The sequence below is a fragment of the Teleopsis dalmanni genome, chromosome X (assembly GCF_002237135.1).
Source record: "Teleopsis dalmanni isolate 2A chromosome X, ASM223713v2, whole genome shotgun sequence".
In the NCBI taxonomy this organism is placed as follows: domain Eukaryota; kingdom Metazoa; phylum Arthropoda; class Insecta; order Diptera; family Diopsidae; genus Teleopsis; species Teleopsis dalmanni.
The window spans coordinates 17845282-17873243 of NC_051848.1; the positions used below are offsets into that span (position 1 = coordinate 17845282).

At 30.4% G+C, this 27962-nt stretch overlaps 1 protein-coding gene across 2 annotated transcripts; it reads left to right on the forward strand.

Annotated features, from left to right (window-relative positions):
- The first annotated feature begins 16 nt into the window (after positions 1-16).
- On the forward strand, positions 17-27962 carry LOC119687459 (ATP-binding cassette sub-family G member 4). 2 transcript variants are annotated; one of them, XM_038101780.1, is made up of 10 exons: positions 17-225; positions 10347-10490; positions 20491-20943; positions 23833-24143; positions 24207-24352; positions 24408-24646; positions 24705-24994; positions 26097-26265; positions 26974-27230; positions 27301-27962. In XM_038101780.1, exons 3-10 carry the CDS (start codon positions 20724-20726, stop codon positions 27730-27732), a joined length of 2064 nt encoding a protein of 687 aa, XP_037957708.1. In that variant the 5' UTR covers positions 17-225; positions 10347-10490; positions 20491-20723; the 3' UTR covers positions 27733-27962. The 2 variants fall into 2 exon arrangements, with proteins under 2 accessions (XP_037957708.1, XP_037957709.1); XM_038101781.1 differs by lacking the exon at positions 10347-10490.

Sequence of the window (27962 nt, forward strand, 5' to 3'; positions counted from 1 at the left end):
TTAAAAATACTTATGTTGAAATTTAAAAATAAATAAAAATCTGAAAATAACAAAAATAGCAAAAATAGCAAAAATAGCAAAATCGGAGAGAACGGAAAGTTCTTGACTTTGAATCTTTAAATATCAGCCTTTTGAGAGGCAAGTGCAAGAACAGTTTTTTGTGTGTTGCGGCGTTCTTTAATTATTTTTAATTTCCCGAATTTAATGACATCTGTTTATGACTTCGTAAGTATTCTCTGTTATATGTACTTTATTATATACATTTATACATTTATACATTTATACATTAATACATTTGTAAGTGTTTTCTGAAGAACGAAAGTCTTTTATTTTGAAACGGTTCCCCCCGTAGAAGTTTATGAGCGTTTAAAGTATCTTTAATTAAATGAAAATAAAGCAATAAAGGAGAGTAAAGCGGATAGATAAAATTTTAGCTTAATTTTTAACATCTCAGTACTAGGTATATTATATATATATTCGTAGTGGTTGTCTGAATACGGGTGTAATTAAATGTTTTTCCAAAAATAAATGCATTAGATAAACGCTGTTCTGTGACCGATTGTAACAATTGTTGCTGTTGTTGTTGTTGTTGTTGTTGTTGTTTGTTATATATATTTTATGAGTGCAACTGATAACCTATTTTTTTTTTTTTGTTTTAAAACTTAAATTTAATAATTTAAATAAAACTTATTGTGTTTTGCCCTTTTGTTTATCAGCGGAAAGTTTGAAATTTCATTTTAAATTAAAAAATAGAAACAATAAATTAAACTGAAGCAACTAAGGTTCAAGAAATATTCTTAAATAGCGAGCACGTTTTTTTAAAGCGAATAAACTCGACTGTGTGTGAAATGAATAAATACTTTATGTAAAAAAGTTGCGTATAATTACTTATTCATTTATTACAACATTTACTTATAAAGAATTGTAAATAAATTAATCATCGCAGCTCCGGCAGCTCTGGCTGCTCTGGCTGCTCTGACTACTCAGGGCTTCGACTGAACAACATTATAATTTAATTGTCTGTGCCCTTAGCAAATACTCTAGACGAGTAACCGTAACGCCATAACGTCGTAACGCTTTTTTATATGATTTTCACAGTGAAGATAATGTCTGAAACTGTGAACATAATATATATTCAAGACTTTCCGACTAACAGTGGTCCCGCTATATCCATCTCTCTAGGTTCAGCGCTCTTTCTGTTTAAAATAAATTCTTAGTAAGAAATTTTAGTATTACGTACATGCTAAAAGTGAAAGCAAATAATGTTAATAATAAATAATTATAATATATATACATATTTTACAATAATAAACTATTTAAGACTTTGTAAAGTATTGGCCTTCATGGCACGTCAAATGCAGTTATACTTAGCGTAAGAATTCTAAATCGGTATTTTATATTAGTAACGCTCTCATAACGAGCTTAAAGTTTCAATATAAGTTCCTCGTACGTTTCTAATACATGCTAATGATTGTAACTCGTTAAACGATTTACCCTTTTGTTTAGAATCGTTCTTCTTCAAAATAAGTCTGTTCCACGAGCTACTCCTAGTAACTTTGAGTAACACTGTGTAACATATACACAGGTGTGCTCCACCAGAAAATTTTCGAGTAAATGAGAGCATCTCAGAGAGCGTGACATCCCTGTAAGTTTGTACTTTACTCGTGTTTTACTTGAGTTTTACTACAAGTAGCTCGTGAATCAGACTTTATATCTGTGTCGGTCATACCACCGAGTACCTTGAGGACACAATGTAAATGCTGGGCATGCTATATCTTAATGTGGTTTTCGCAATGTATAACGAATTTATCCATATCTTTACCGTCTTTTGTATTAGTTTACAGTTGTCAGATTGCTTATTTCGTCATTGCTCTTTGTCAGACTGTATTGAAAGCTGTTATTTCATGTTTGTTTTTGCTATGACAAGACATATACTTCACATAGACTTCACATATGTATTAAAAATCCATATTCTATGATTAGGAGGTCCATCTAACATTTTTATTTAACCAAACTTTTCTTTTTGTGTACGTAGAATCACAGATTATTCTACGCCACTATTTCCAATTATATTACCCAGCGATGTTATATTCTTAACATTCAAGATATTTTACTTATTGATAGAAAGACTTTCCTTGTGTAATAATTTTATATGCAGTTAATTAATTTTTCGTGTCTTAATGGTTAATTTTCAGGCTGGCTTTACCAGTAATTGATTTACTTTTATTTGTATATACTGATATACTGTATATATCTGTATCTACACGTTAACTGCTTATGGTTGAATATGAACGTGCTTTAACGTACTTTAACGTATTTTAATGTATATGGATTTACAATCCTAAACTCTTGAGTTAATATTGTTATTCCAATCAAATACCACACCAGACATAGAACTACGTCTATAATTATTCTATAAATAAAATATTACAAATTCCTTGGGACCCAGTAAGTGATAGTTGACTAGCTGTAAGTATTTGTATATACGTGTTCCAGGTGCTGCTACATACAGTGACTAAACCAATGTAGTATATACACTGATTGTGGGTTATTAGACAGATTCTGATTTTAATGTCTCTGCACGAAAAATTATCGCAGATATGTTTTCCTATTCTCTAAAACTCTAAACTTAGTTACTTACCTATAAAATTAAAATTTGCTTGGCTCTTACATAAAATGGTACCGGAGCGAAGACAATTTATAAAAAATTTTAAGAGTAAACATAGACTTATGCTATAGACATTTGTCTTTAACTGTAGATAATATTATGCAATAACTCCATAATACATTGAACTGCTGGACCTATTCGAAATTGAATTTTTTATTCATGGTATTCCTTGGGTTGAATACTGCAAAAGAACACTCGTTTATTGAGAAAATAGAATGTTAACCAACAACACTGGTTTTATAGTTGTCTTTTTTGAGACATCAAATACTTGGAATTAAGTTAATATGAAGTACTATGATAGACAAGGGTTTGTCATTAAAAAAAATCGAATATTTTTAATTTATTTCAAAATAAAAATTCATAGTTTTAATTGTACGAAGTCAATACTAGTTTAAAAAAATGACACAAATCCACATCAATATTATTTGATGACGTTACAAGTCTGATTGGCCTTCAGCCTTGTCAACTATACTTTACTATCCTAATATCTTCTATTTTTTACTTAGTTTTCGCTAACATCGTTGAAGGAATGCAATCTTGGACGATTGTTGTGTTTAATATTCTCGACTCTATAGCTCTTCTCCCTCAGTCTTGTTATATGTCAAACCCAACTTGTCAACCCAAATTGAACAAAGCTTGAGTAATCAATGCTTCCATTATTAAAGTTTTGGAACTAAATGTTATTGCAGGATTTTTCACATTTACATCTAATAAAAAAATCTGCCAATTTTGCTATAATAGCAAAAACTTCATCTATTCAATTTCCTGTTCGGACTATAACAGAACGCTTGATATTAAGAAAATGTGATAAAAGTAGTTTATGTGACTTAAATAGATCTGTTATGCTATCTCTAGACAAAGGTCCGGACAAGCGTCAAAAATTTTGATGAGCCTTATCATTGCCTTTTATTGCTTCAAGATCTCTTATTTTTACCGGTATTTAATTTTACCGGTATGATAGAATTGTAGCTGTTATTTTTTATTATTTTTTATAAAAAATTATATTATATTTATCCGAAAATGTACACCTAAAAATTAGATTAATAAATACATTCCGGAACTAAATGCCAGGAAGAGTGGAGTGATACTCTACAACTGAGATACATCTGTACATTACCATAGAAATCTTATTTATTTAACTTCTATTCTTCTTATTCCCAATCAATTTCTTGATTAACGTGCTATCAATTCATAAAATCGAAAACAAAAAAATATAATTGGAAGATTGAATGGCAAAAAGTATCTTTAATCAAATCGTCTGTAATTTGCAAAAAGTCTATACCTAATCGATAATTAAAAAAATTTTATTATTTTGTAATTTGTTTTTTACACTGAAGTGGCTAGAGGGCACCTCACAGAGATAGTCTTGGCTGTTAGTGAATAAATTTATAAATTGATAATATCTGTTAACAATAATTATAATTTCAATTGGAATTAATAATCTTAATTAAAAACTTAATTAGTTAAAAACTATTCTATTCACAGGTCCATCAAAAAAATCTAGCTTTTAACAGGTCTGATGTGTCATAGTATAATATATATTATTTAAATATTTTAATAATAAAATCACTAATAAATATATACAAAGACATAATAGACTTTATAATAAAAAATCAAAATCAACTATTAAAATTACTCACTCATCTCTCTTTCCGGTCTTGATTTTTCTCATGCCGATGAGTGCTCTATTTATAATAAAAATTAAATTTACAAGTTTAATTATTTATGGGTGTATTTGATAATTATGTGCTTTACACTTCAAAAGTCAGCATAACGTGGATATGTTTGCAAATCCACAGCATTAAAAGGAAAGTCGTTTTATTCATGGGTAGTCGTGTTTGCTGTATATCTTAATTCGAGAACATATATCAGAACTAAGTCGAGCTAAGCCCATTTGAATATTTACTGGCGAGTCAAAGTTCTGTGTTTTCCAATGATTCGTGATTTTGTTTTTTTATTGTATCGCCTTTGATATTATTTCAATTACTTTCCACGCCGCTTCTTCTTTGTTTATGTACTCGTATAACAATAAACATAAAATTAATTCTTTATAGGTATACATATATATAATTGCGTTATAATTCTATAATGTATATTGCAGTAAATGCGAATATATGCAGCAAACAGCATGTCACTTTTAGGGCGTCGTTTGGCTTTCACAACAGTTCGATCTTCAAATGCAAAGACATACCGATACATACTTATTCCAATTGCGAAGGCAAATAATTTTAATCAGTGATATATTATGAATGACGACCGTATTTTTATTATATATTCGGTATACAAAGTATCCACAGTCACTTATTCAAACACACATAAAAACATTAATTAATGAAAATTTATTTTGTCGTCTTAAAAAGAGTCTTCCTCGAGGGCAATACAATTAGCCCTGCAAACACCTTCCTAGAAGTGGTAATTTTAACCTTCGTCCAAATACTTTTCATCGAATGGTCATTTTCTGAAAGAGAAAAAATTAACATAACGCCCTGACTGGTGATTACAGTATTTTGTCGAACACGTGAGGTGATAACAGCGATCAGTATATCATATTCCCTTGTATTCTTAAAACTATAAATTTCGGATTATTGCACACAATATATATATCAGGATGTACTTTATTCCTTACATATGTATATTTACTTAAATTAAAAAAAAAATTATGTTTGTATGAAAAAAGCAGTATCTGCTTCCTAACATAAAGTATCTTTTGAAGTTGTTTTGTAAATAATATGTACCAGATAATATATATAATATATACACAAATAAATGTGAATAAACCAAAATAAATATGGTTGGGCTTCACTTAATTGAACTCTATTGAAACGACAATAGAAGATAAAATCCAAACAAATAATATATGTTTCTATGGCCTAAAAAGAAGCTAATGCTTAAAATTTTATCTACAAAAATCAATAAGAAGAATTACTAGAAAATACTTATAATAAATAATAATATAATTATAATTTAAAAAAAGAAAACATATATTTATATCTAAACTTGAATCAATCTAAATAGAATTTGACAAATGCCATAAATATTATTTATATATATATCAGATTTCACACTAATGGAAAAAATATGTTCAAATCGGTTTACAGTGCCTATTAGATGAAGCTAACCTACTTCCATTACGCAGGCAATTATTCAACATATGTTCCCGACCAAACGTATAAAGATATATTGATCTATTGCAACTTCCAATTAATTTCCAAAGACTTCTATGCGTTGAAACTGTGGGTTTGTTGTTGCTTGATTGTACCGTTTTTAAAATCTAGATAAAGTACTGAAATATCGATTGTGTAATTTAAACCAGTCTAAGAGTTATGTATTACTAAGATAGGTCATCATGAAGATCAATAGTTACTGGAGACTCCCGTCTTTCAAAAGATGAAGTACTCGATTAAAATACTTTTTGATAAGAATTATACAAATATGAAAAATTTGTATTTAGAGTATATCTACTCTAACTGTAGTATCAAAAATAATTCAATGATGAGTTAGTATATCCCTAAAATGTAACAACTTCGTTATAATTGAACTGGGTTCTTACTGCATTTGCTTTGTTAATAAATTTATTTCGAGTGATTCAGCTATCAACTGAAAGATAAGTTGAAAACATATACGTTATAATGAAAAAAAAACTGTTTACTAATCGTGTGTAATCTCATACTCGTACTGCACGGAGTTCAAAAAACATTTCAATTATCAAAACTTATTTAGTTTTTTTTTAAAAATTGAATATTAAATGTGATTTATAAGCACGTAGTGGTACGTTTGCTTCATGTATAGGAAATTAACGATTTTTTACGATTTACTTAATCTGCAGACTTCTATTAAGTATACGAACAGAAAGTAGATTGTTTTGATAAATGAATTGTATAGCTTGCATACCATTTTATTATAAGAATAAAATAAATAATAATAAAATAATTTTCAAATCTACATATAAATTTTACCCTAATTTGTTTTTCAGCAGAATTACAATATTTGACGTTTGAACATCAAATATTTTTCATCAAAATATCTCCCAACTTTTTGACGACTTTTTCCCATTTCGCGATTGGAACCATTATTGTTTTATAGTTTATCTCGAAGTTTCATATTTGAAGACGGGACACAGGCAGCTCTATTGTTACAGTTGTGTTATGTTACAGTTATGTTATAGAACTGTTATAGCTTCCCACAAAAAACTTTCCAATTTTTGTCAGGCAATAACGCTTTACATACGTCGCTTTCGTGGTTAGTTACAGTACTTCTTCTCTTGATGAGTCTCATTATCTTTCCTTTAATTTCTTACTTCAACTAATAATTGCTGTTAATTGCTGACATTAGAAATTCTAATTATTCGAATTCGAAATTCGAATTATATCTCCTTTAGTTTCTTACTTCGACTAACAATTGCTGTTAATTGCTGACAGTAGAAATTCAAATCATTCGAATTCGAAATTCGAATTATCTCTCCTTTAATTTCTAATTTCAACTAACAATTGCTGTCAATTGCTGACAGTAGAAATTCGAATCACCATCGTATGGGTATTACCACAGTGACTTTTAATACATGTGACCCTTGAAGTTTCGCCAATATCACAATCTCGTCTTTATCATCATTTGCGGCACTTCATGTCTTTTCAACCGAGAAAATTTTCATACGACATTATCATAGTCCACTCTTCATTACCAGTTAACATAAGCTTCGCGAATTTCTTCTATTTCAAATGCGAATAAAATCGAATTAATGGAGATTCAATTCAATGAATCCTCCACAGTCAATTCATAAAAAAAACAATCTGTTCTGCTTTATACAACTGTTTTGAAACATTATTGTAGTTGATCTTTAGTTTGTATGTGGTCCTTTAAATTCATCTATAATTTGGGAATAAACAATTAAACTTAAAGTTTCAATGACGTAAATTAAGTGTGTTAAATGAATGTGTGTTAAATCTCTAGTCAACGGTGCTAATTGAACAGCGTTCAATTCCTAACACTTTCAGTCCAAAAATTTTATACGAACCCATAGACCAAAAGATGCTTCCAGAACTTATTGATGATGAATATTTGCTAGTCATCCAAAAACCTCACTTGATTAAAATTTGAAATTTAATTCACTTTTACCCGTTTTTCTATTCGAAATAGATTTATGGTTTAGGACATAATAATATTTTCGATTGCCTATAATTTCAACTACTTTTTTGGTAAATATTCGTTACGTTCACTTCATTCATTATACTGAGGTAGAAAAATTCTTGACCATTCTTTTTATGCTACTTTCAAGCACATCAAATTTTTCTTAAAAAAGTAAAAATGTACAGATATACAATTATTCCTTTCGTAAAAAATAATAAAAAATTTATTTGATGGAAATCGACAAAAATGTCAGTTAACTAATATAGCTTAAACTCAAATCCACTCTTAGGTAGTTGGATGATATTGATATTTAATGGCCGGTTTGGCGGTCAAATGTCCTCTTTCGTTGATGTTGTTGGAATGTTGTTGGAATGTTGTTACAAGGTTAAAGTGAATGTCTATAGTTTGTCTCTAAGAGTTTTGGAAAGAGCTTTGATGTCGTACGCATCCAACAAAGCCTTTCAACAAGTTTCAGCACCTTTGCACTTAGTAACGATGACCGAAGAAGTTAAATGAAGTTCCAGACTTCTTTTCTACCGCACAATTATCTAATTGCCCTAATGTAAACGTGCTTGAGGAGAGCACGGAAAAATAGCTAAATGTTAGTCTGTTCTCTAAAACTTTTTTCATTAACGGTTGAAAATATCGTAAACTCATATTCTTCCGGTGTATGACTAAATCACCCACTGCCTTTTACTCGTAGTTGCAACTGCCTAGATTGACTAAGGATAAACACATCAAAACTTTTAAAATGAGTTTAAAAAATTTGATTAATTATTAACATTTTTTATGAAAAATTGCAATTCCTCTAGAGAAACAGAAAGATATTTCCTAGCATAATTCTCATTATCGGTACTCCTATCCTCTGATAGGATCCTTAGGATCCCAATACTGTTGCTGTATATTTCGAAGTTTTTTTCTGTGAGTTACAAACTAAATAAACTAATTAATTAAACTAATCGATTTTCCGTAATTTATATTGCTGAATAATTTAACAAAATAATTACGAATTTATTAATTAAAAATGACATTCCGTTTAGTTGGTAATGAGAGTAATTTCTTTAACTGTCGCTATTAATTCAAACATTTATTAAAATATATTTAATTATTATAGATTCACAGATTTTTTTAAATAAATTAACCAATTGGCAAACCAATTAACCAATAGATTATTGATGATGTAGAGGAGAGATTATAAAGGTATTTTCTAATAAGTGAAGTTGAATGGATTAGTAAAATTAGCAATGTTCTTAATTGTTTACATGAATTCAACAAATTTTTTTATACACAGTAAACTATTAAAATTTAATTGATTTAAAGTTATTAGTTATTTAATAGCTAATATTGTCGGTTACTTATCTTCATTAAAAATACATGTATGTTCAAAAAAAATATCTAATATCTAATGCTGAGGTACGTGTACATATATTCGATGGCAAGTAAATTATTAAAAGTTTACGTGTTGGTCACATAGAAATGATTTTAATAGTAAAAATCAATAATTGGTTTCTGTACTTATTTCTCATGTAGATAAAATTAGATTAAGAGAATATTGAAGACGAATAGGGCACCTTGTGATGCCCTCATATTACCCGGGGGCGGCGAATTACCCTTACCGTTATTTGCACTAATAACACCATGTATTATCCTTGTTTAACTAAACAAGCTATATAAACGAGATGCGGACTGAGCTATGTACATTACGCGATCGCACATTTGCGCCGGACACATCTAACTAACACGTCTTTCCTCTGGGTTAAAGACATCTAAAAAGTTAACCGACAAAAACAATTTTCAAAAATAATTCGACACTCCTACTTTCGAAAATCTTGTTCGACATTAATTCGAAAAATAATACTTTATAATAATTCTTTTATAATTCTTCTTTAAAAATGAAGAGAAGCAGCGTACTGAAGAAAAGTCTCTCAGAAAAAAGTATCCAAACAAAAATGGATTCCTTGAAATATCTCAAGCTTTATATGTACATATATGAGTAGGTAGCTTGCTTCAAAGCATGATAATAGAAAAACTATGATTAATAAAATAAATATATAGCGCATCAGCCACATAATGCGGCTTAAGCTTCTTGATTAAGGTTGACCGTTTTGGATGAGGCGTACCCGCATTAATGCTGAATAATTCACAAACACCCTGTATATGCACATATTAGAGAAATGTAAAGATCAGATCAAAAAACAGGAACTTTGTCAAAATGATTGACAACAACTTGAATTAATTCCGAACTAAAAACTTTCGTTATCCTCATTAATCGTCTTATTTGTTTTCTAATCCACCAATTCTCGCCTTTTAATCGCACTGACTTAGGCAAGTTGTTAAAAATCATTGCAGTCACTTAATTAGTCAGAGCCATTAAAAACATTTAATGATCTTAATTACGAAATTTATCATCATTTATCATAAATCAGTCTGAGCTGCCACTAATGTTTAGAAATAATTTCAACAATTCATTTTTTCATATATATATTTTAAACACAAAAATGCGTTTTAATTTGTTTTTGACCTTTGGTTCAACAATGACTTTATATCGCAATAGATGTGATTGATTCCTACACCGAAGATATTAGCTGCTGGAAGTGGTGATGCTATAACGCTTGCCTGCCTCTAAACTAACGATTGAAATTGCTTTGTTCTATTGTAATCTACAGTGCTGTGCTTCGGTTGCAACTTGCAATTACAGGTAAAATAAATATTTTATTGAAAGTTTTTATTATACATAATATCTACTTTTAGAAACGAATTACTTTAAATTCTTTTTATTTTTAATTTCTAAAAAATTCCACTTAACATCGTAACTCATAATGTTAATTAGCCACAGCTTTGAAATTTACGATTACAAGCCATATGAAGTCCGTCTTGTTCAGTTACAGTTTTGTCTTTAATTTAAAATGTTAGGTAACTAATGGAACTCAGCAGTGTCAGTAATTGATCTCAGGGTTATTCAAATATAAACATTCTTTCACTTGTAAGTCATGTGCTCACTACAAGACGAATGATTGCAAGGTAACCCAATACTTCACCATTAGCCAGAGACGACTATGATCTTCAAACATTTTATTGCTAGTTGAATCCAATTAAATATTTATATATTTTCTATCTGCAAACACACAAAATGTGAATATCCTTTTATAAAAAAATTTTAAATTTTAAATTTTAGCCAGTCACTTTCGTTCGTTTTCGCTCTGGTGACTGCTCTCTGCTTCGAAAAACCACGGAATACACCACGGAATCCAAATGAATAAAGTAACGTTTTTCTCTGGCTAGTTTCTGCCAGATATTTTTCTTTGGATCATTTATCCGCTACTCTCCAATAGGCCAGTACACAGTAATGATTAACATCAATTTACATACATGGCTTCCACCACGGAATACACCACGGAAACCAAATGAATAAAGTTACGTTTTTCTCTGACTAGATTCTGCCAGATATTTTTCTTTGGATCAATTACTCTCCAATAGTCCAGAACCCAGTAATGATTAACATCAATTTATATACATGAATAAAGTTACGTTTTTCTCTGGCTAGTTTCTGCAGTGACAAGAATAATCGTGAGATATTTTTCTTTGGATCACCTACTCTCCAATAGGACAGAACTCAGTAATGATTAACATCAATTTACATACATGGCTTCTATATTTATTTATCAAAGAAAATATGGTATTTACTTTAAATTGCACTCAGACAATAATTAGCGACTGTTCTTATGTATTGTACAGTAAGGCGAGGTTAATAGGTAAGGTAAGGTTAATAGGTCTTTTAATAACATGTAATCAAAAATAAAGGGTATGAGAGAACTTCTCGCTTAGCAGATCTCCTAATGATTAGTTTATCAGTCGCAGGACTTAGAACAATGAAATTCTATGCCGTTCGCTGTTTCAGCTTTGTGGTGCTAGGTAGAAGATTGTGATCCCTGTTGAGCTGTTGATTTTAACAACAAATTTGCACCTGTATTAAGCGACAGTAGATTGATTATCATTTATTGATTGATTGCAATGGTTAGTAGGTATATATTCTTTCGCTTCTGATGATTATTGACTAGTCGTCAATCGAAGACCACAATCCTTTAAACAAGTTATATTCTTCTGTTGACTGTCTTAACCTGTACAATTATTGAGTGATTATTAAGTCTGCATTAAAATGTTTAGAAGAATATACAGTTTTCTATGTGAGCTCCTTTGTGGATTGATAGTTTTCCAAAGCCTCATCACAATGTGCGAAGGACAACTCGTCAAGATCTTACATGTGTTGTTCATGACTTCTACCGATCGTTAGCCACCTGAAGCAAATAATGACAAGTGGGCCTCTATTAACAGTCCTCAGGGAAATTTAAACCGATTACTCGTTACCCGCAATTAGGCAATTCCTTTGGAAAGTGGTCTGAGCTCTAAAGCTTTAAACTTTAACAACTTTTGGATACATCTTAAGCGTTTTTACTTACTCCATAAATAATTTGCGGCATTTAATCAAAAAATGCTGTTGAAATGATTTCTAGAGATAAAATTAATATTAATTTTATATATTTACTTTTTTGGTAATGAAAATTTTTTATGTATATATAAATTTAATGGCAAAATATAAAAATTTTTAATATTTTATAATGTATATATTTAATGTGACACACCTCCGAAGTTCATTTGCGTAACCCGAAATCTCTGCGTAACCAAAAAAAAATTTTATCTGAAAGTTTTTCTTTGTTTTTATAATAAAATTGATAAAAACGAGGTAAATAATAAAAATAAAGACTTAATTACGATAATAACAAAAAGTAAATATATTTTGAGAAAATCATTTATGAAACAAAGCGAATAAATAAAACAAAGACTGTCACCGAAACAGTGAATTTGCCTGTCATTACGCAAATAATCACACGAACAAAAGTCAAAGAACCCATTAGATGACATATGCCCGCCACGGTAATCACAGCAATCGTTTAATAAACTTTGTTTAGTTTTGAATGCGAAACAGACGAAAACTGTGCCATTCGATGATGAATATTTTAACTACAATATTTCGACGTTGGAGACAATTGCCTATGGACGTGCAGTAGAAAGCTTCGGAAATTTGTACCCTCTTGGCTTTTATAGTCTTTAATTGTTCATTGAAACTATGATATTTTATTGATACAATTATTGTTATTATTATATATAATTGATATAATATATTATAATAAAATTATTTAAGAGCTCAGTATAGGGTTAAGGTGTAGCAAACATTAACATAGGGCGAATATTTACAAAACAACTAACATTTATAGTTCTCATCAGCTTTAGCGACATTGTACTACAAAGCATGTATGGTGTTTTGGCACATGCATAATTGTTTATTTAGTTTAATATAAAATATTTAATTGAGTTCTTTTAAATGAAGTAAGTTTTAAAACTAATTAAGAACACAACAGTAAAGAATTTCCAATTATTGAAAAAATTATGAAACATCCACTCAATTTTACAATAGATAGGTCCAAGCTTAACCTCAAAAATAAACTGTTTATTTATAAACAAATAGTAAAGCTGTAGTTTCTACAGCTTCGTTGCTCTTAACAAGCCCCACAAAACTACACTCAAAAGCCTTTAGACATACCAATCTGAAGGTATGTTATTCAACTCCGTTTTAGTAGTTAGTCGAGACCAATAATGGATACATTTGTATCTTTCATTTGGATAACATGTTTTTCTAAACATGACAGCTAAAATTACATAGTTTTGGAAAATTCCTGACCTATTGATCTACTACATTAAATAGGATTTAAATTATCAATAGGTTACCTGCTTGCGTCAATTGTTATAGTACTCGTATAACCAAAAATTATTACGGTGACAGCAGAAATGCGAAAGGTGCTCTATCCACAGTAGCCATTTTGTTTTTAATGTGCCCCCGGAATGGTTGTATTATGCTTGGACTTACTTTTTGTTAGTGATAGGAGATCTTCCTTCGTTGTTCATATTCACCATAAGCTACATTTTATAAAGACGTTGAAATATTCTTGAAGCATTCTCAATCATCTTCCACATTTTACATCCATGTATAAGAACTACTTCTATGCTCGTATAAAACCAAAATTTGTATGGCGTGGTATATACCATTATTTGTTATGATACTCTCACTTCATTTTCCGTCACTAAAGACGTAACATAATCTTTAAAGATGTGTTGTTTGAATACGCATTTAAAATACGAATACGAATTTGGTTTTTGCAGAAGTATAGAAAAGAACGACTAGTTAACCTTTTATATTATCCACTTACTTCAGATTTTCTAGATTATTGAATGTTTATGGAGGAGTTGTTCGTTTTCTTCATTCCCATGACTAGGGTAACGAGATTAAACACATGTGTTTGTGGATAATTTTTCTGGAAACATGTATTTATTCAAAAAGCTTCAATCTTTTTTGCTTTATAGAAGGCTTTTGTAGAAATGACTTCAGGAAATCCAATGCGAAGTAACACGTCTCATATCGCTTTATAATGTCAAAAGTTAGTCCGAAGTCCAGAAGTAAAGTCTAGATAGTAAAAATAGAAGTAAAATATGTAATCTACATTGCAATAATTGTTAAGCAATTATTTTAAAAAAGTTAACGTGATCTTTATGCATTATCTAGTAGGTCTGAAACCATTTTCTTATGGTAATGCCACTTCATTCGAGTTCTTTTCAATATCAGTGATGCTATAGTTTTCTGCATTGTCTTATATTCTTATTTTTCCTACAGGCGATTTATTTAATTAAATCAATATTTAATTAATATTATTTAACTAACGGTTATAACTGCCAACTAATTTAATTTAACTCCAAAACATTTCAAAAAATCTACAAAATGATTTTAATTAAGAGTGAGTTGAAGATATAAGACATATCTGACATGTTAACGATAGCAAATAGCCTGTAGGCTATATTTTTCGTAAACATTTCTCCGTAAAAAAAGTTTTAAGAAGAAGCATATCCGTATTGAATCAACAAGATTTTATTTATTCCATATTTAATCTTGAATTAGATGGACGTTATTACTAATAAAATCGACAGAACCTACAATAAGCATAGCTTAAGCCCTAGTTCATTTACATAGTCACAATTCACAGAGGTGAGCTAATTAGGATGTCAAAATTGTCAACTGAATTGATATTTCTTTCCTATATAGTGACAAAAGTCATAAAATTATTATGTAAATTTTTTAAAAGTTAATGAAAGTTAATCAAAAAAAGAATGTAAAATTATTCGTACTTATTACATCATACCAGAAGGTTTTTATTTTGAAATCGTTATCAATTAAAACACTCAAGCAAAAAATCCAATTAAATATTGTCAAGACGTTTAACAGCTATTAGTACCGCTTTTCACATTTGAGTTATGAATTTCTGATTATACCCAACCCACTTCCCGATACTTAGGTTTCTTTGCAAACCGCTCCTCGCCTATACAGTTTGCAGTGTTTCGACTTTTTTCAAATTTTGCGAGTTGTTTGGAAGTATATAATTATATATACTTATATATATAATTATATTCTTAATATTTTTAATTGTGTTTTGGATGCTCGATATTGGTCGTGTATAGAAATGCAAGTTTTAATTTAAATAATTATTTTTCAACAAATAAATAATCTAAAAGTTAATTATTGTCATGCAAATTCCATTTTAGTCTTCTCTTTTACTGTAATAAGCCCCATTTTCTGTCTGATCTAATATTTGTATTTAGCGATAGCTGCTTTGCGTGCTTGAACTATAATAGTGCTAATCATGGCACATTTATTTTAACATGATGCTAATTTTAATCTTCACCTTACAACAGCTAATAATAGAAAAAAAAATAAGCAGATATAATTATATCTTATTAGCTTAAACAATGATAAATGAAATTATATGACATTGCTTTTATATCCGTTTTCAAGACATATGCTCTACAGTACAGGGTGTCCAATTCAACTGCAACCAACTTTAAACCGCCATCAGTTTATCTCAAAATATATTACCAAAATTAATATATCAAAAATAAATTTCAATTGCTTAGCATCTCCATAGGCGTACCTCTAAACTAAAAGTTCAGTACAAAATATGTACCTTTAATTACTAATAAGAAATATTGAATTACTAATAAGAAAAGAAACAATTAAAATTATAATATATTTTTTATATATATTGATATATTGAGTTAATATAATATAATAAAATTACCATATTTGACAATTTTACAATAGATAGGCACAAGCCTAACCTCAAAAATAAACTGCTTATATATAAGCAAAAAGTAAGACTGACCTTGCTTAAAGATACGCCGTTTGTTATACCAATCTCAAGCGCTCGAAGGGAAGGATACGCTTTCATAGAAATCTCTGTTTCAATAGTTTAGCTATATGCAGTAGCAAAAAAGCTATATTCTATAAGAACAACATGGTGTTTTAGCCCCATTTGGTCTTTCTATATTTCAGAATAACAAATTAAATTATGCAATAAAACCTTCCAGAATTTTTATAAATAAATTACTCTCCTAGTGTGTCATTTTATTATAGTATTAAGAACAAGAAAGAAGAAAGATATTATGTATAACATTTGATCTCTGGTATTTAGTTGTCACATCCCCATCATGATAACTAGCTAGCTCATGAAATCTATAATAGCTCAATTTTGAAGTGTGTCAAACTATTTAAGCGGATAAATAAAATATTTTATTGTTTTTTTTTATTGAAAATTTTAAAACAAGTGCAAATATTCGCACTCGTTAAACGCTCACTTCAAGGAAAACCCGTTACTTAATTTGACCAGTAATTATCCGTCATACAACACGCAAGTGGCCCTTCAATTTTGGACACTATGCCGCACCGTGGGTCAGAATGGCGAGAAAATTTACTGAAGTCTGTGTCTTAAATGAGGTGTTATTTGATTAGAAATTATATTTTATATTAAAAAATAACTACAATTTAATATCTGGTTAAATTAATTTATTTAATTACTTATTAAAACTCAAATATCATGAGTTAGTTATCATGATGAGGGCTTCACACCCATATGGAACCCAATTAGTTCTCATTTTTAATCAAGTAAAAAAAAATTATCCAACAGAACTGTTTTATTCAATTAATAAAATTGTTAAATTGTTAATTATTTATCTGAGAAATAATTTTATTGAATTATTGCATCTAAGACTCAATTCATCAATGGTGTAAATCCTTTAGTGGAGATCTGCTACCTTACTTATTAATGAGTTTGGATTATATATATAAACAAAAAAATCGAAGATACATTTTTTGGACTTTTGTCTAACTCTGACCCACTGTGCGCCGTGCTGTTCGTTTCCCCATTTTCAATGTTCGCCACAATCAATTCCCGGGACAAATATTTACACCAAAGATTTGTTTTCATGGCAAAATATTATTAAAACGGCTAATTTTTAAATAATTTAATTACATTTAAATATATGTTGTACTCGTATCTATATTATTTCACTTCAATGTGTGTTTTATTTCCATCACATTTCAACATTTCAAATGAATGAAACTCCTTTATGAGTAGTTGTAGGTCTTACGCTGCGAAGTCAGTTTTAGTTGGACTTATAAAAAATCCAAAAATATCAAGTAAAATAAACATAAAAACTCAAATTAAAATTCATGTTGATGTTGATACGCTTTGTCACACTTCAAAAGTCTCGAACAGTCACCAAAGACTCTTCCAACAACATTGACACTCTTTGTGTATACTATCTTAAAGCACTTATGATCCCTCTCCGGTAGTAGATAGTAGTATCTTACAGAAATCAAATATTATTATCAAGCAACGATCTTTGTGGAAACCAAAAGTTATTACTGCACCGTGGAAGGAAACATATGTTGCAGCTTTACCGTAAGTAATGCAACCCAAATGATAAATTTCTCTCTCTCTTATCACTTCTTACCCTACCTAAAATAAAGAGAGTTCTAGAATTTCGAAGTAAACATCACAGTAGATGGTTGGGTGAAACTAAACCATGAGACTAACACCTACATTTAGTGTCAAAAGTATTTATAATGTAATTCATAGATCAACTTTGAGCGTTTTTTAAAATAGAAAGTTAAAGAATTAAGTATATTCCTGATTAAATCTGAATAAGATAATGTTTACGGTGACTCGCGCCAACACATAATTTGGACATCTAACTTAAAAGATGGTCGTACCAGTGTAGCTTATCGAGACCGTTGTAGAAGGCCCAAAATTGGTACCACTGGTGCAAACGTTAAAAAGTATATCAAATAGTATTATAAAATCATCGAATAAAAACTCGATAAAAACTTCGTTAAAACGATTTAGGATAACATGGATTCATAACTTTTCCACCAGACTACTACGAAGACAAAAAATAATTGAAATATGGAATTGAAGAGCGGCTACAGTACAAGTCGCGCTACTTCTTGAGCAGAAACAATTTGGAAGTCATGGATGCATCTAGTCTCTCAGACATATATACAAAATATCACTGAAGACATATCACACATTTGTTTCAATATACCATATCTTCAAAGACCACAATATAATATATATTGTTAATATATATATATATTGTATATATATACACCACAATATAAGTATTTGAATCAACCAGTCTTTAAGTTTGACTTTAAATTTTAAGAATGTTTATGATGACATCTATGTTCTCTTATTTGTTTCAAAGTATATTCAAAACACTTCATGTAAATATTTGAATCAATCAGTGTTCAAGTTTTACTTTATGTTTTCAAGATGTCTATGATCACTGAACATATATGGTATTTAGATCAATCAAGCTTTAAGTGTGACTTGAAGCTTTTAAGATATTTAAGATATGATGACGGATCTATTCAATTGGACAATTAAACGGAAATACATATAAAAACATAGATTACATCAGGCTGGCAAAAATGAAGAGAAAGTCAAGCTTTTCTTGGAATTGCAATGTGTCACATATATTCTTAATTTCATTTGTTTATTAATAATTTTATTAATAATTGATTAATTACACAAATTATTAATAATTTGTTTATTAATAAAATTACTAAACACTTCTATGTCCAATTACAATACAATCGTAATTAAGTGTAATTTCACTTATCATAATAATAAACAATCTAACATTCCATGTTCTCAGTTTGTGACTATGTAATTAAATCCCTTTTCTCATAGAAGTAATTAACAGATGGAAAAATTACAACATTTCTTTATTTTTAACTACATTATTTAATTACAGAATGAATCAGAACTGATACAATAAAATAAAGTAACAATTTGCACAAATGAAATTTTAAATAATTTTCAAATCCATTTTAACCTTATTAAATCAATTATACTATAATTAATATGTCATACAAATTAAATTTAATTGCGTCATATCAATTAGAACATATAATTATAAAACACTGGGGATAGTTTCGCTTAGGCATTTACAGATCTTTGGTATTGAAGGCCAGTACCTAATCAAACAGAAGGTATTTCAAATGTTAAGTGAAATCAATTATGTTTTCTTTTTGTTTTTGTGAAATTTACTGATTGTGAACAAAGTCAAAAACTCTTGTTCCAGTAACCCCACTGACTAAGAGGGAGACTGAACAATCTTAAAAGAAAGATTGTTGAGGAAGAAATGTCATTGTTTTGTTTGATAGTGCGAGTTAAATTCGCTTAGGAAGAGCATTCTGTAATAACCTCAGCTATATGGATAAGTAACTTAAGTACCAGTAACAGCTTTATATACTAAACTATTAGAGTCAGCTGCAGAAAGCTCATTACTGGTCATTTCAGCGTGAAAAGAGTCCTAACAAAACAAGTCTCAGTTTCTTTTAAGCCTGGCAGTCTGCATGTCAGTCCAAACAAATTATATAAGGACTATAAACTAATCAAGAAATTCGAATATTTCCTAAGATGAGTGATGATAAGTACTCGACAAAACTCGAAACAGCGTTATATGGTCAGCTAAATTTCAATAAATTAAATAAAATTTTTGTGCTGGTCTTTTTTTTGATATTCGAATCCGCCTAACTTTTAAATAGTTTCTTTGCGTTACTCTCGGCAAGAAAAAATTAACATTAAGTCTTAGTTTTGTTTACCTAACAATAGCAGCATATCATGAATATCAGGCGAAAATCTTAAAGAGTATTTCACAGAGAATACGAGTGATAAGATCTCAAAGCTTCGGAAAGATGAATATCTACATGTACCTTAAAATAGAATAATTGTAGTTCTTTTGAAGTGAAATTATAGAGGAAAATCCTTGGTTCAGTATACAGTCACCCTATATACATCGGCCTATACCATAATTACTCAAATGCTACCATTTTCTCATCTAAATTAATTGAACAAACCTTAGGTCATCCAAAAACCGACTGAGTCACATAAAATTCTTAGTTTTATGCGTTTTTTAAGAAGCAAATGTGCTTGGGAACTGGAAGTATTTTATTTCAAAAATATTTAGCAAATTAACCATCATGTAGTCATGCATCAAATTCTTGAAAGTACAGGTACTGTGTATATCTGTGGATATCTGTGTATCCACAAATATCCACCTACGTCAATGGCCATAATAAGATGTGTAATTAATTTAGAACATTTGCGTTTAAAGCGCAATTCTAATGATTCAGTTTGTTTTCCTGTTTTTTTGCGTAAATGCGCTAATTGCTTAGGCATATAAAAATATTAGTTTTCAACTTTACTTCAGAAACTTTTGCATTCATTTATTTGCGGTTCAAATTATAGATTGGAGTTTCTGACGAAAAATGACACATATCTGCCATCACCATCACTAATGTCAGCTGCCATCACCTGCCATCAATAAAACTGGCACGAAAAAATGTTGGCACAAAATTGAGGGGGACTCGCTGCTCAAAATCGCTACAAGGTGTTTGGCAAATCGAACGACGCAAACAAATTTTTACCAAAGTTGGTGCAAAACCTTTTAACACAACGGCCTTAGTGATTAGACTCCAAAAATGGATTCAACGGACACTGGCTGCAGCAATTCCTTTCACAGTACACAATCACACAGCAATCGCAGTTCACTTAATTACAGCAGCGACATAAACGCCATCAGCATCGACTTGGTTGATCAGTCAAACAATGCCGGGACTGGCTTCAAGTACCTACCATCGTGGCCACCTGTCAATTTGCAGTTCAGAGATCTAACACATACCGTACACCTTTTGGGGAATGGTAAGTACAAACTCTTTTTCTTCTTCTCACATATTCACTGTTCATTTGGAATGCTTTCATTTCGTCCAATAAGTTAACCATCAAAGGGTTCACATTTTTAAATTTCAACACTTTTAAATAATAATTAAGTAATTGATCAAATTTTTGGTTTCAAAGCTTAAAACACAATAAAGACTTACTCTGCAACTTTGGGGGTCATTTTGCAATATTGTCTACTACTCTATACTATACTCCATACTACTCTTATTGACTACATTAATCATACATATGAGTACGAGAAGTGATGAAAAAGTAACGAGAATTTTTTCAATTTATTAAAAAATTACTTATTTCATCTTTAATAACTATTTCTTATATATCTTCGATATATTCGCTTTCGATGATAGGCACTTATGCCATCTTAGTTTCCAATTTGAAAATTCTGTTGGAAAGCTTTTTTACATATGATCTTCGGATGCTCTTCGCGTCGCTTTTATTTTATATATTGTTGAAAAGCTTTGTCTTTTACGTTTAAAAAGTAGAAAAGAATCGCAATTTCTAAAGAATAGCATGTCTCCGATATTGCAATGATATTATGACCATGAATCAATATTTCTAACCAATTATTTCATATTCAAAACATCAGTAAATCTCGATTCGCATGTGCGATGTATTTCTTCACGAATCCCAGGTTTTTTCCAGGTATTATCTTCAATATATTATTGAACTTTCTAAAAATATATCCACCAATCATAGACTATTAAAAACTACCACCAATCATAGACTATTATTTTATAGAATCGTCGCGAAAGACCCATAATAGCATATTGAATCCGTCGCTGCATTTAATATAAAAACAAGCTCTTTGGTCCGACATTTTCCATATAAAAAATAATTAAATGCACTTAAGTGCATATTGCTCATTCATTCGGCAAACAAAAACAAAGTAACGTAGTCGACAGTGCAACCATTAGATAAAAACAAACTTGACTCGATAATCCATATGCAGTGATTGTAGGTAATTTAGAAAAGTACTGTTTAATTTGGTTCGCACTTTGCACTTGTTACAATGCAATTTTTAAATGACGAGAAACATAATCACATCAAAATATAATTGAGGTATACAGTATATTACAATATAGTGATAAATTATGCTTCCGATTTGTTCAAACACAAGTCAAAAGAAGCAATTGCACAAAAACACTGCACTGCTTACAACCACTTTTCAAACACAACAACTTAAGCGTGAAGAACACAAAGCCAATCTACAGCCAGATAATTAGACCAGCATTACTTTATGGGTGTATCGCGTATAACAAAGCTGCCGACTCTACTATCCAAAAGCTACAAGTTGCTCAAAGTCAGGCTCTCCGAATGCTCTTCAAAGTACCATGGTACATCCGTACGAATGACATGCTAAGAGACCTTTGAACAGATCCGGTCAAAAAATATATATGGAACAGAGCTCTGAAGGTATATGCAAAAACCACCAGGGTACCCTACTTAGCACTATCTAATCTCAGAGTAATCACTAACCGCACGGGGCGGTACGCAGATCTTAGATCAATCATTGAATACTCACGAAGATTATCAGGAATACTCAAATTAGTCAGTGAAATGGGCGGGACTCTGCAGAATCCCCCTTACTATCATACAGTAAAAGTGCCCAGATGCACTAACTCGGAAAAGGCTTAACATAAAATATAACTTGTTCAAACTTATCTTTGTATGAAATACTTAAACTACGAGTTTGTTACAAAAAATCTGAACTCAGTGGCGGAGCTAGACCAACTCTGCACGTCGGCGACACAGAATTGCGAGGCCCCCTTTATAACCCAGTTGTAAACTTTCAAGTTACATTGTTGAAAGTTTTATTGCTAATCAAATTAAAATAAATGAATTTTCGTACTTTTAGCCTCACTCAATTTTTTTTAAAATTATATCATAATTTGCGCCAGCTGCTATTTTTGCGTCAGTTTATAGAATTTCCAATGGAGATAGTCTCTCTTGGATCTTCATACTTTTCTAGTACGTCTTAATCACGTTTTTTAACTTTGAGTAGCTTCTTTCCGTCGAAGCTATACTGACTGGAACTGTGAACGTGAATCTGGTTACTATATAAACATTCGGGAATACTTCAAATATGGTTAATGCCACTATCAAACCACATTGTTCAAAATATTTAATAAGTGCTTAGAATCCACAGTCGGTAACTTTTTGCGAGGCCCCTGCGGGCGCGAGTCCGTCGGCAATCGCCGACATCGCTGACGCCTATCGACGCCACTGTCTGAACTATTACATAAAATAGATAGATAGGGGATCTTAAATAATAATTATTTTTGCTTTTTACTTTTAACAGGAATAGATATAGTTCATACGAAAGAGAATATTGCAAATTTCATTTATTTTTAACGTACTAGTGAGGTAGTCTCATCACTAAGTCTGTTAATTTAATGATGTAGAACTGTTTGCTAATTTTATTGTATCATTCTTATGTTCATACTTAGGCTAAGTACATGTATTGACATCTATTGAAAAGGGGTTGAAAACTCGTAATTTATTTATTATCTTATTATCTTATCTTGTTGTTTCTAGTGGGTCGTAAATCAAGTCTTACTCTTGTAATTAACTTCCCAATGTTTTTGTGGTGTTGTTTCTAGTGGGTTATAAATCAAGTCTTACCACTTCACTTATAAGAGTATAATTAACTTTCCAATGTTTTTCAATGTAACAATAGATTTCTTATAACTCGATGAACATTTTGTGATGCATTTCGTATATAATCAGTTTTATCTAATGGATCTTAACACATTGTCTTTACATACAAACATATATTCCTTACAAGATAATGTAAAGGGTACCAAATTGTATGCAAAAAATAAAGAAAATAATTTTTTTTCTCCTTAACAGGTTCAAAAAAGATATTATCTAACATAAATGGTGAGTTTCGTTCACACGAGCTTACAGCTATTATGGGACCGTCAGGTGCTGGGAAGACAACCCTTTTAAACTTATTGGCAGGCTATGGCACCACAAGTAAATCATCTGGACAAATATTGGTCAACAATAATCCGAGAGATTTGCGCGTATTTCGAAAAATGTCACGCTATATAATGCAAAACGATATGCTAGATCCACATTTTACCGTCTCTGAAATAATGATGTTAGCAGCTCATCTAAAATTAGGCAATGAACTTAAGAACGAACAGAAATTAGAAGTGGTGAGTCACAAAAAAAATATATAGATGATATAATAAAGATGAATAATTTTTCTCCACTAATAGATCGACGAAATTCTCTGCATGTTGCGTTTAAACAATGCAAGAAATACAAAAGCTTTGCGTCTTTCCGGTGGCGAAAAGAAACGCTTGTGTATTGCACTCGAATTGGTCAACAATCCACCTGTGGTCTTCTTAGATGAACCAACAACGTAGGTTTGAAACATTATTTGTGTATTGTTGCTTAAATTTTTATATATTTTTTAGTGGCTTAGATGATCTCTCCAGTTCACAATGTATTGCGTTACTACGTAGATTGTCTCATGCTGGCCGTACTATTATTTGCTCTATACACACACCCTCTGCCAAACTGTTCGATATGTTCGATAATGTATATATATTAGCTGAGGGCGAATGCATATACCAAGGAGCAAGTAGCAATGTTGTACCATACATGAAGCACATTGGGTTATCCTGCCCTCTTACTTATAATCCTGCCGATTTTAGTAAGTTCATTTTCAATTCTTATTAGGGTTTTTGAATATCATCTTATATATGATTTAGTAATTGAAGTGGCATGTCGAGAATATGGTAGCAGTTTTCATGCCGTAATGGTTGATGCAATCGAAAATGGGAAGACTTCACGTTGGAGTCCAGTTCATCGAACCAATTATAATGAGTTAAAATCCATGACACCTACAAAATCGGATACAACGTCGGGTGCCTCATCTTTTGACGAAATCGAACAATTTGAATTGGAAATCAATCCAAAACTGCTGAAAGCGAAGTCAAGTTGGTGGATGCAGTATAAATTACTTTTAGCTCGAATGATGATGCAAATGTGGCGCGATAAGGTAAAAGTCTGAATTGATTTATGTTATTTTCTGTAAGCAGTTATTTAATTTTCAATTACCCTAAATAAGTAGGGTAACCCATAAAACAGAAAAAAAACAAACAAAATAATAAGTAATATATAATCTTTGTTTACATGTATGAGTGCGGGCTCCTTGTAATTGATATGTTTTCAGGACTTTTTGTTGGTGAAAGTAACGAAAATATATATATTGTAGATTTGTTGGGACTTACTACATTATGTCTAAAGAAAGGTATTGTTTCCAATTATAAAAAAAATGATCAATTAAAAGTTATTTTATAGACGAACTCTAGTTCATTAAATGTAGTCTGTTAGATTAGAGTTTTTGGGAATCCAATAAGAACAATGAACTTTCAGTACGGCAATACAAAATATACTCTAAATATATGAATTAAATAGCTGCAGCGTTTATCAGACAGAACTTATATATGTTCTTAAGATATATATATCTTAAGATTAGCAAAGTTGAATATTTCCCTTTTATGGATTTCCAGTCACAGGGATTTCGGATGTCGGAACACCTTGAAATATCCCATTACCCCTTAAAGCAGTTATCGATCTCTATGCATGTTGGCTCCTCTTAATACAAAATCAAGCCATCCGTTTAAGATACTTCATAAAGATATAATTTTTATTGTAAGTTTACTGACGAATCTAGGAGATTGCAAATTCTGACATCAGCTATGAGGACAATGGAAAAAATGCTTTACATCTATTTTGTCACTTCCTAGCGCACTATAGTTTATTTTCTGATGGAACTACACTTAAAGGTAGGATACAGGACAGGCGTTTTTAAAAGTTCTATGTAGGTTAATTATTTTTAAGTCTTACACAGTTGAAAAGTAAGTCAATAAACACTTGTGGAAGCCAAGGAGCACCATAATAACATTATTAATTTAGATTCGATTTATTACATATAGAATCATTTTATTGTCATTATATCTTAATAGTGACAACAGGTTTGTTGTTAACTATCTCTGTGTATACTTTTTTCTACTTAAGGAACAAATATATTACTTGTTAGTATTGAAAACTTTCTTCTCTTCTATTCTCTTCACGTTTAAAATTTTTATTATTTTCAGTCATACATAAAATTGAAATTTTACATGAATATAGTACTAGCTCTGATAGTGGGTGGTATCTACAAGGGTATTGGCAACGATGCTACTAAGGCACTTTTCAATTTTGGATTTGCATTTACAGTGATCATCGCTTATTTGTATCTGCCATTGATGCCAGTTTTGCTGCAGTGTAAGTATTAAGAAAATAAATCCATAAAATTTTTCAGTTAAATACAATTTTGAACTAATCGTACTACTTTTTCGGATACTGCCAAAAATTGATATATCAAACTGCCTCGCTAAAGAGCTTCAGAGGAATAAAGTTGAGTTCAGGAAACATTTTTTTGGAATTGACATATATATAATGTACGGACAAGGATTCATCAAAGTAGCCTCATTTTTGACTGATTGATTATTCTGATTATTTTACAAGGACTACCTTCTTAATATCTTATACGCCAATAAGCAATGAAAAATATTCTCAAAGGAATATTTAGGGCATAATTCTACAGATCTTTAGATATCACTGACTTTATTTTCCAGTAAATAAAAACATTTACTGAAGAGTAATAGTTGGAAATATGAATTTTTGGATGAACCCCCCTATATTTCGTGGTTACTGCTCTTTTAAATATGTTCAGTACCAGAAAAGGAAAGTTTAATCAAAAATTTAGACTTCCATTAGTAATTCTTCAGCAAACTTCTTTATTGACTAAATTGAAGTATACGAAACTATGATTATTTGGAAATTTTATTTAATTAATATACGTTACCTTTGGCATAGCCGCGATTATGCTAATTAATTTAATTGTTGCAGTATTAAAATAAGAATGATGAAATTTAATTATGAATATATAAAATACTTGTTCAAATATATATTTTCAATCTGTATTTATAGTTCCCACCGAAATGAAACTAATCAAACGTGAATACTTCAATCGCTGGTATTACTTGAGTTCGTACTACGCCGCCATGGTTTGCTCGAAAATTCCATTTATGTTCGTTTTGGCTGTCATATATTTATCAATGGTCTATTGGATGAGTAGTCAACCGCTTGAACTATTTAGATTTCTAATGCTATTCTTGGTTGCCTTTCTAACAGCCATGACTTCGGATAGTCTGGGATTGTTGATAAGTTCCAGATTTAGTCTAGTAGTATGAACATATCTCTGAAACGTTAAGAAAATAATTAATAATAAATAAAAATATTTTAATTTTTTTTTAGAATGGCATGTTTATGGGCCCCGTACTTGCTGTGCCGCTTATATTGCTTTCGTGCTATGGTATAGGTTACGGTAAGGATTCATACATATCACCTTTTATGCGTTTCCTGATGTCACTTAGTTACTTGCGTCATGGTATGGAGGGACTGGTGGCAGCACTATATGATTTCAATCGCGGCGACACAGAATGTCCGAGTACGGAAGTATTCTGTATGTTCAAGAAATCTAAGTTTTTGCTTATGATTTTGGGTTTTGAGAACTTAAATTATATTTTCTCCATATCTTGTCTGGTTGGATTTTACGTTTTATTCACTGTAACCGCATATGTGATGATCAAGCAACGTCTGAGTTTGACGTCGACAACGAATATAGCAGCACAATATGTACTAGGTTTTGTTACGAAACACCTCAACTTCTCTTCTTATAATTACTGATTTCTCTGGAATATCGACAATTTGTATATTAAACTGGTACAAAATAATATTAAAAATATAGATTTATATACAAATTTTTTATGAGTATGGGAAAGTTTATTTTATAAGTTTTATATCTTTAATAAAATTCTATTTAGAACTTTTAATCGCTTATATTGTATGCCATTTTAAGAGTTTTATACCCATTTTTTGTGATTATATTGTAAAATAATTATCTAAGAGACAAAATC

Bases quoted from the DNA above. Each gene is read 5' to 3' on its own strand.
- LOC119687459 (XM_038101780.1), top strand. From the start codon at position 20,724: ATGGATTCAACGGACACTGGCTGCAGCAATTCCTTTCACAGTACACAA. The intron at 24,144-24,206 runs GTGAGTCACAAA...CTCCACTAATAG, and splicing joins ACGAACAGAAATTAGAAGTG to ATCGACGAAATTCTCTGCAT. The intron at 27,231-27,300 runs GTATGAACATAT...ATTTTTTTTTAG, and splicing joins GTTCCAGATTTAGTCTAGTA to AATGGCATGTTTATGGGCCC.